Source organism: Maniola jurtina, chromosome 18 (assembly GCF_905333055.1).
Source record: "Maniola jurtina chromosome 18, ilManJurt1.1, whole genome shotgun sequence".
NCBI classification, from domain to species: Eukaryota; Metazoa; Arthropoda; class Insecta; order Lepidoptera; family Nymphalidae; genus Maniola; species Maniola jurtina.
The window spans coordinates 11,091,744-11,101,121 of record NC_060046.1 but is presented as its reverse complement, the minus strand read 5'-3'; the positions used below and the strand labels follow the sequence as shown (position 1 = coordinate 11,101,121).

At 36.0% G+C, this 9,378-nt stretch overlaps 1 protein-coding gene across 1 annotated transcript; it reads left to right on the top strand.

Moving 5' to 3' along the window:
• The first annotated feature begins 3,883 nt into the window (after positions 1-3,883).
• On the top strand, positions 3,884-4,870 carry LOC123874390 (carbonyl reductase [NADPH] 3-like). The gene has a single exon (XM_045919695.1). The coding sequence runs from the start codon at positions 3,926-3,928 to the stop codon at positions 4,814-4,816; it is 891 nt and encodes a 296-aa protein (XP_045775651.1). The 5' UTR covers positions 3,884-3,925; the 3' UTR covers positions 4,817-4,870.
• Positions 4,871-9,378: the final 4,508 nt, after the last annotated feature.

Below are 9,378 nucleotides of genomic sequence, written 5' to 3'. Positions count from 1 at the left end.
CGCTACGGTGGAACACACAGAATCTGGATACAAACATATGTACATAGACTGCTAAAATCATAACCCTTCCTTTTGGCTTTGCTGCTGCAGTCGGGTAAAAAAAATGCAAAGTCAGTCGCTTATGCGTCCTTTTTATCCTGCCGTGTGTTTATACGTGATTCGCTCTTTGAAACGAAATAACATAGATATATAGTTTAGATAGATAGTAACTCCATGTGCTTCGGTGAGTTCGCAGGAAATATTGAAGTTTACTTACGGGAAATAGTTCTGAGAGGGATTTCTATCGACGGGTATAATATTGCTGAATAGTAATGTTGATGTTAGTAACAATAAATAAAGCCTCTCCCCGTTACTCGCTCCATACAAACGTAGTTCGCTTCTCATTTGAATATTAACTAATCAAACTTGATGTAATTTTGTAGACACGTTCTTGAAACTAATAATTTTTATTTGTGGCTAGCAAGATTTCTGGAAAAAGCCAGCCAAGTGCGTGTCAGACTCGTACCCTGAGGGTTCCGTACTCGGGGTTTTTTTTTTGACATTTTGCACGATAAATCAAAAATTATGCACAAAAATAAATGAAAATCTGTATTAGAATGTATATAGGTATAGTTATCTTACTTTGAAAGTTGAAAATACTAATTCATGAACACATTTTAATTATTTATTTAGTGATGTGACCACAAATTCACGGTTTTCCGATTTTTCTGCCTGCCAAATTTGATGATGTCAGGTCAACGGGAAGTACCCTTTAGGTTTTCTTAACGACAGAAGGACAGACGAACAGACGGACAGACATGAAAAAAACTAAGGGACGCGTCCGTATTTAAATAAGAGTCAAACTGTTTTTGTTTGACTCGCGCTCCCATCTTAAAAGCTTTTAAAAGTCAAGGTAATAAATAACCTTGGCCCTTGACTTGGTCTGTTGTCATACCGTTTAAATTGGTATTTAAATGATATTTCCGCTACTTACAATTGCATGTAGAAAGTTACAGGATATCATCCATACTAATATTATAAATGGAAAAGTCTGTCTGTCGGTCTGTCTGTGTGTTACGTTTTCACGGCCCAACTGGTGGACCGATTCCAATGAAATTTGGTACAGACTTGGAATACATCCCGGGGAACGACATAAGCTACTTTTTATCCCGGAAAATCAAAGAGATTTATCCAGGTGCCCTTGACGTAAGACATTACATTATCCCCATGTTGCATAATCTACTATTATTTGACGTAGGTTATCAGATACCTACACTATGAAAGTACTTCAAGTTGTTTTCTAATGTCTTATGTCAATGGTTGTAAAATAGCATTGAGTAATACCACTGTAAGTCGCACGTATACCTACTTAAAGATAACATTGAGAAATACCTAATTAATTTATTCATTTATGATCACTACTCGATAAAAATATTTTTGTTTACATTTTACCAACACATGCGATTTTAAATTTTTTAGGGTTCCGTACTCGAAGGGTGCCAATGGGACCCTTATCCTAACTCTGTCTGTCAGCTGGCTGTCTATCAGTCTGCTTGTCCGTCTGTCCGTCTGTCGTGTCTGTCAAGAAAACTACAGGGTACTTTCCGTTGAGCTAGAATCATGAATTTTGGCAGGCAGGTGTCTTTTAGCACAAGTAAAGGAAAAATTCAGACATTGTGAATTTGTGGTTAGGTACATCACAAAATAAAAATTAAAATGTCTTCATTGACAAATATTTAGTATTTTAATTTTCAAAGCAAAATAACTTTACCGAATGGGGTATCATATGAAAGTGCTTTATGTGTACATTCTAAAAGAGGTTTTTATTTATTTTTATGCATTATCGTTTTTGATTTATCGTATACAATGTCGGAATCCCCGAGTACGGAACCCTCCGTGTGATTCGCACTTGGCCGGTTTTTTACATCAGGTACTCATTAAAATCATAATAATATTTTAAGTAATATAGTAACAATATACTATTGTTTATATTATTATAGCCTCAATAGCTCAACGGATATAGGAGCGGACTGAAATCCGAAAGGTCGGCGGTTCAAATCCCACCCGTTGCACTATTGTCGTACCCACTCCTAGCACAAGCTTTACGCTTAGTTGGAGTGGAAATGATGGGAATGTTAGTCATGATTAAAAAATGACTAATATTCCTTAAAAAAATATATATACTCATTATTAGTTGCAGGAAGCCGCTAGATTCAGGCGGGTCGTAAAGCCAGAGGCCGTGTGGCGGCGCGTGTGGAAAACCCTACATACGTAGTCACAAAGAGTCCTATGTCCAGCAGTGGACGTAGTACAATGAGGTAAAATTTCTTAGTTTGTGCGTTTGTATGTAGGGAAAAATCCCCAAAATCCACAACTTTTTTTAATTTAATTACCAGAGTGCACAAAAATTCCCTAACAAGTGTAAATTAAAAATTTATAACACCCCGGACAAGTGAAGGTTACAGTAACTAGAAAAGAGCTGATAACTTTCAAACGGCTGAACCGATTTTCGTGGATTATAGCTAAGAACACTCTCGATCAAGCCACCTTTCAAACAAAAAAAACTTTTAGATCGTAAAACAAATTTTCCGATTCTAAAAATTATTTTTTTTTTTCACTGGATATGTAAACAATTGTGTTATCATATTATTATCACGCAATTTTCTCCAAAAATATTCAATATCATGCAATTAACAGGGCTCTCTCCGTCAATGACTCCATACAATCGTAGTTCCAATTTCATTTGAATATTAAGCAACCAAAGTTCATGAAATGCTGACATATTCTAGAAACTAATATCTGTGCCTGTGGTGTTTTAGATTTTTCTAAAAATATGTACTTAGTTTTAAAATTACAGGCGCTCAAAGATTTGTATGTGAATTTTTAAGACCGCGTAACTTTGAAATTGAATATTTTAACAGAAATCTGGAAAACATAGATATTAGTTTCTAGATATGTCTGCAAAATTTCATGGACTTTGGTTGCTTAGTATTCAAATGAAATTGGAACTACGTTTGTATGAAGCGAGTAACGGAGAGACCCCTCTTAATTGCTTGCACTTCTCTGTTCATTAAGTTATTTTCGGTATTTAATAAGTGCAACAAGATTATGTTGTTTTAACCTTACAATACTTACTGCGCTGGTTAAGGCGAAGGCAATATCTATTAAATAATAAGAACTTATCATAACGCATACTTAAATAATATATGCGAAAGCGTATTTGTTTGTTGGTTTGTCGGTTTTTTGGTTTAACGAATTGGTTCAACAGATTGGTGTGATTTTTTGCATGGTTGTAGATGACTACCTGGAGAGTGACATAGGCACTTTTTATCACAATAAATCAAATAATTTCCACGGGATTTTTTAAACTTAAATCTAAGCGGACGAAGTCTTGAGCATTAGCTAGTTAATTTTATGCGATAAGATGAAATGAAATGAATTTATTTAATACTTGAAGGGACAACCTGGGTCACTTAATATGTCAACAGTCAAGACTTTATCACCACCAAGACTATAATAGATTAAGTATTCTCATTCAGAGAGGAGACCCGTGCTCATTAACAACTCTATGTCAACAACAACTGTACCAAGTTTCAACTCAATCAGATAAACGATACGCAAACTAATCTAAAAGACGAACGAGCACACAAAAATTGAATTTTTACAAAGGAGGGTGTAGTACTAGACTAGTAAAAAAAAAAAATTTTTGCAGGTGGCAGCATACTACACATTGAAACAGCGACAAACGAATCACAAACATCAATTTTCATAATAATATGACGTATATTATGGATCACTTCCGGTTAATATCAAACCAATGTCAATCAGACAACAAAACGCAACAACTTCGCCTTAAAATATAACATTCAAGTGTATTTCAATGACTCATTTATAAATAGTGTTGCATAAATACAAACCCCAGTTTGTCCTAGACCATCGTCCGATCATGACCGACAAAGTCGCTGTGGTTACTGGTTCAAATAAGGGCATAGGTTACGGTATAGTGACGGAATTGTGTAGACGCGGAGTTGGCACCGTTTATCTAACAGCAAGGGACATTCATAGAGGTCATTCAGCGGTCGAGAAATTGAAGAGAGATGGACTCAACCCCAAGTTTCACCAACTAGACATCACAGATACAAGGAGTGTAGAAAAGTTCGCCAATCACCTAAAAGAAAAGCACGGAGGATTAGATATCTTAATTAACAACGCTGCAACAATACAACAAAACATTACCAAAACAACTTACGAAGAGGCTAAACACGTTATAGATGTAAACTATAAGAGTTTATTCATCATAGAAAAGTACTTATTCCCGATACTCAAAGAAAACGCAAGAGTTATAAACATTTCAAGTGATTTAGGTCATATTTCTAACCTCAAAAACAATTACTGGCTAAACAGATTATCGAAAGATGATATAGAAGTTCAAGATATAGATGATTTCATTGATTGGTTTTTGAGTTCGGTTAAAAATGGGACGTTAAAAGAAGAGGATTTTGCGGTCACACCTTACCTTGCTTACAGGGTTTCAAAGATTGCTGTATGTGCGTTAACCAGGGTTCAATATAGAAAGGTGGATAGGAATATAGCAATCAATACGTTGCATCCAGGATTTGTGAAGACGGATATGACTCAAAATAATGGATTTATGACGGTGGAGCAGTCTTGCAAGGCGCCTGTTTATTTAGCGTTGGATTGCGACCAGTCGGTAAAAGGGAAGTTCATTTGGTTTGATAAATCCGAAAGGGATTGGACTGATCGGAATATGGATCTGCTGTGTACTGATAAAGAGACAGTGGAAAAGTACGTTGCACAATTGATATCGAAGTCTTAATGTAACTAGTGTTGTTATTTATTTGTTAATAAATAGTTATTTATACTTTAGGAATTCGAGTTTCATTTGAAGTTTCCTCACATTAAAGTTTTTTTCTTTAAATAAATAAAAAATGTTAATTCAGAATGCCTGTCTGCAGTTTCTGTACGCGATTGCAGTTATAGACAATTTCGATGCAGCTATATTATCCCTGCTTGCTTGTTTTTCAAGGGCGAATAGAGACAAGGTGGATAGAATAACGATTGAAATCAATAATAAATAATAATCAACCTATCCGTAATCTGTCGATATTTTTTCGTACGATAGTACGGAACCCTAAGTGTCCGAGTCCGACTCAAACTTGACGGATTTTCTAATATTTTGAGTTTCATTGAAGAAATTCTCCAGATTTGGAGGACACCTAAACTCGAGTCCCTGTATGGACCACTATGCCCTGCTTAGTCCGTCACTAATAAAACTGTATCCAAAATGCAATATCTGAAGCACTCCGGTCTTGTATAGTTACTAAAAAATCGAAAATTAAGACACTCTTAAATCTTAATGCAATTTTTAAGCTCCAACCCAAAAAGAGCGGTGTTAAAAGTTTGACGCGTGTATCTGTGTATCTGTCTGTGGCATCGTAGCTCCTAAACTAATGAACCGATTTTAATTTAGTTTTTTTTTTGTTTGAAAAGTGGCTTGATCGAGAGTTCTTAGCTATAATCCAAGAAAATTGGTTCAGCCGTTTGAAAGTTATCAGCTCTTTTCTAGTTGTAACTGTAACCTTTACTTGTCGGGGGTGTCATAAATTTTTCATTTACACTTGTTAAGTTACGCACCTTACGCAGACCGTCCAAGTCTGTATAGACCCTAAGTTGTTTGCTTCAACAAAACAATCAAATCTCCTTATTAGCTGCAATGTTGTTTTAACCTCTTACATTAACACTTAACTCACTGTTTATCAATACATTATACATTATCATCTAATCTGACCTCTACGACATTACGGAAAATTTTCACTCTACTATACTTAGATTAGGTAACTATTGATTTTTACGGTTTCGTATCCGTAGAAAAAATAACAAAAATTTCAAAATGGCCACCATGCAAATTAAAAAATAAATTAAAAAGTACCTAAATCAGATAAGTGTTATCTTGTACGATTGTACGGAACCCTTCGTGTGCGAATCCGACTCGCACCTGACCACTTTTTACATCCTGATTACCATTAATTTCTCCAATATGTCAAAAACTGTCTGTTATAATGACACCATACAGCCGCCATATTGTTTTTTTCAAATATTAACTCTATTAGCCATCATTCGGGATGATGTATAAGTATTTATTCAAGCGTTAAATGCTTGAACAAATACTTAAATCGAAGTTATGGTGTAGTAAAGAAACTCACAACCTTGAAAACATTACACTCCTTTTTTGGGCAGTCGTGTAGATCAACATTTTTCACGGAAGTAAGTTGTCGGAACTTAACCTATTTATTGTACCTACCTAAATAATAATTAACGATTCAAAAGCCCTTGTAAATGTCATTTTGAATAATACGCACCAACTATAAAATTAAGGTTGAATTAATAAATAATTAACTTTATAGAATACAATACAAACGTATTCAAAACTCGACATAAATAAAGAATTGCTTAATTAACGAATCTAAGAGACTTTTTTTAATTTGTTCGACTTTCCATTGTTCGGTATGACACAGACAATGTCTGAACATGGACGGTTACTTTAAAACAAACCCGGCCAAGTGCGAGTCGGACTCGCACACGAAAGGTTCCGTACCATCGTACAAGATTACGTACGTAAATACGTACTTACTTTTTTTTTGGGGTTCCGTACCTCAAAAGGAAAAACAGAACTCTAATAGGATCACTTTGTTGTCTGTCTGTCTCTCTGTCTGTCTGTCCGTCTGTCACGTCTGTCAAGAAAACCTGTAGGGTACATACTTCCCGTTTACCTAGAATCATGAAATTTGGCAGGTAGGTGGGTCTTATAGCACGAGTAAAGGAAAAATCCGAAAGCCGTGAATTTGTGGTTACATCAAATTAAAAAAAAAAAATTAAAATGTGTTTCAATTTTCAAAGTAAGATAACTGTACCAAATGGGGTATCATATGAACGGACTTTACCTGTACATTCTACAACCAATTTTTATTTGTTTTTATGTATAATAGTTATATCGTATAATATGATAGTATATATCGTGCAAAATGTCGGAAAAAATACCCGAGTACGGAACCCTCGGTGCGCGAGTCTGACTCGCACTTGGCTGTTTTTTTTTTAATTTACATGGCAGCTATCTGGAAGCTTTTATTATTTGTTGTTATACTGGTAATAGAAATACACATTACACACTCACACACAATCTCTGGGCTAAGCCGCGGATGGACGGACATACCTTGTTGCCTACGGAACCTTAAAAAATAACAATCGATATCAAGCTGATATCTATTCAGTGGTGAACCAATTATTCTTTGCCTTCATTTCTCGGCAAATAAATGAGTCACATCGCGAACAGAAACCGGGGTCGCGAATCGCGATTGGTTGATTTGCTATACACGACAACGATACGATTGCGAAAATCAAAAGGAAAAAAGAACCCTATGGGATCACTATGTTGTCTGTCTGTTCGTCTGTTCTGTCTATCAAAAACCTATAGGATACTTCCCGTTGACCTAGAATCATGTTTGGCAGGTAGGTAGGTCTTATAGCACAAGTAAAGGAAAAAATCTCTAAACCATGAATATGTAAATGTTTTTTAAATCTTATATTTTTTACCTACTTCTATAGTTGAGGCAAAAATACAGGTTTTTAACAGTTAAAAATGTGGCCTTACCAACATTTGAACAATGTGCTCAAGCATTGGTGAGTCCATCTTGTTTGTTCAGGATTAGGTTGGTACTTGAGCGCAGCCTTGTCAGCAGTGATGATCACTTCTTTCTCATTAGTGGAGTAAACGAAGCATTTTCGTCGGAAGTCCTCAGAAACAGCTCCGATTTTGATGATTTTTTTTTTTTTAATTCTTGTTTTTTATACATTATTTAAAATCAGAAACGTTTTGAAGCGGGGAAATAATTTTTAGTATTAAATAATGTATAAAAAACAAGAATTTAAAAAAAAAAATCATCAAAATCGGAGCTGTTTCTGAGGACTTCCTAAGATTGGCTATTTTACGGCTTTATTTACTCCACTACATTATTAAGTAAAGTTTTTAACTTAAACATTACCATGGAAGTACGAATACTTACTAACTTTTCCAACTTCCTTTGATTGTTTTAGGGTGGGCAAAACTTAATCGCCTCTTATGCAGCTGGCTCTTAAAGAGTTAAGTGAAATAGGTATCGAATCCGTATCGCTTCATTAAAAGGTTTGCTTTTGAATAATTGGACTGTCAGTTGTGGTGTAGTCTTACCTCAATGCTCCGACAGAGTAATCAAACATCTTGCTAGGTTTGAGATTCGATTTTTAATCTTCTTTGTAGGAGAAAAAGATAACGATAGTCTCACTTAAATTATGATGAGCAGATATTGATGAAATTTGTCAAGGACCCTGTAAAATCAGTTTCCAAGAGATTTTTAAGAACCTATATCCACGCAAAAGCACGCACGGTGGATACCAGATAGTATGGTGGTCAGTTAGTCTACGGAAAAACAAAGTTCTGACTAACTGATTAACTTCCTAAATGCCTGAAAACAAAAGTCTTTAACCAGTGTGTCCTTCCCATCCTCACTTATGGTGCTGAAACGTGGACACTGACAAACGGCCTTGTCCACAAATTCAAAGTTGCTCAGCGAGCTATGGAGAGGGCTATGTTAGGAGTTTCCTTGAGGGATAAGATCCGAAATGAGGAGATCCGCAGGAGAACCAAGGTCACTGACATAGCCCAAACTATTAGCTAGCTGAAGTGACAGTGGGCAGGCCATGCTTGTCGTAGAGGCGATGGCCGTTGGAGCCGGAAAGTCCTTGAGTGGAGACCGCGTTTAAGCAAACGTAGTGTGGGACGCCCTCCAGCACGATGGACCCATGAAATTAAGCGGCTGGCGGGAAGTGGCTGGATGAGGAAGGCTGAGGACCGGGTGTGGGGGCGCTCTTTAGGGAAGGCCTATGTCCAGCTGTGGATGTCCACAGGCTGATGATGATGATGATTAACTTATCAACACTCATCCCAAATTCTTGAACCTAAAAATCTGAAATTTTGCAATGCCACCTTTATAATAAGGCCGAATAATTCCGAATTTCTCAGAATTCCCATCGATAGGGAATGAAAGTAATATATTCGCCAAGCGAAACCACGGGTAGTTGCTAGTAAATTATATAAGCAGGGTGAAAATATTTAGAGGTAAACTTTAGAACTCTACCACTTTATTTTTAAAGTAAACATCACAATTTATTCGGAATAGTAATAGAGCTCATTTTTATACAACGAACCAGTTAATATAGGTTAGGAGCACAGAGAAACACGATCTAGTTTCTGGTAACTTCTTGCGGTATTAACATAAAGTATTTAACTTGATAGCTAACTTGGAAGGGTACCCTCAGTTTGGGTAGTAAATAAATATTTTACTT

What these genes read in the sequence shown, in the direction of transcription:
- LOC123874390 (XM_045919695.1), top strand. Translation starts at nt 3,926, where the DNA reads ATGACCGACAAAGTCGCTGTGGTTACTGGTTCAAATAAGGGCATAGGT.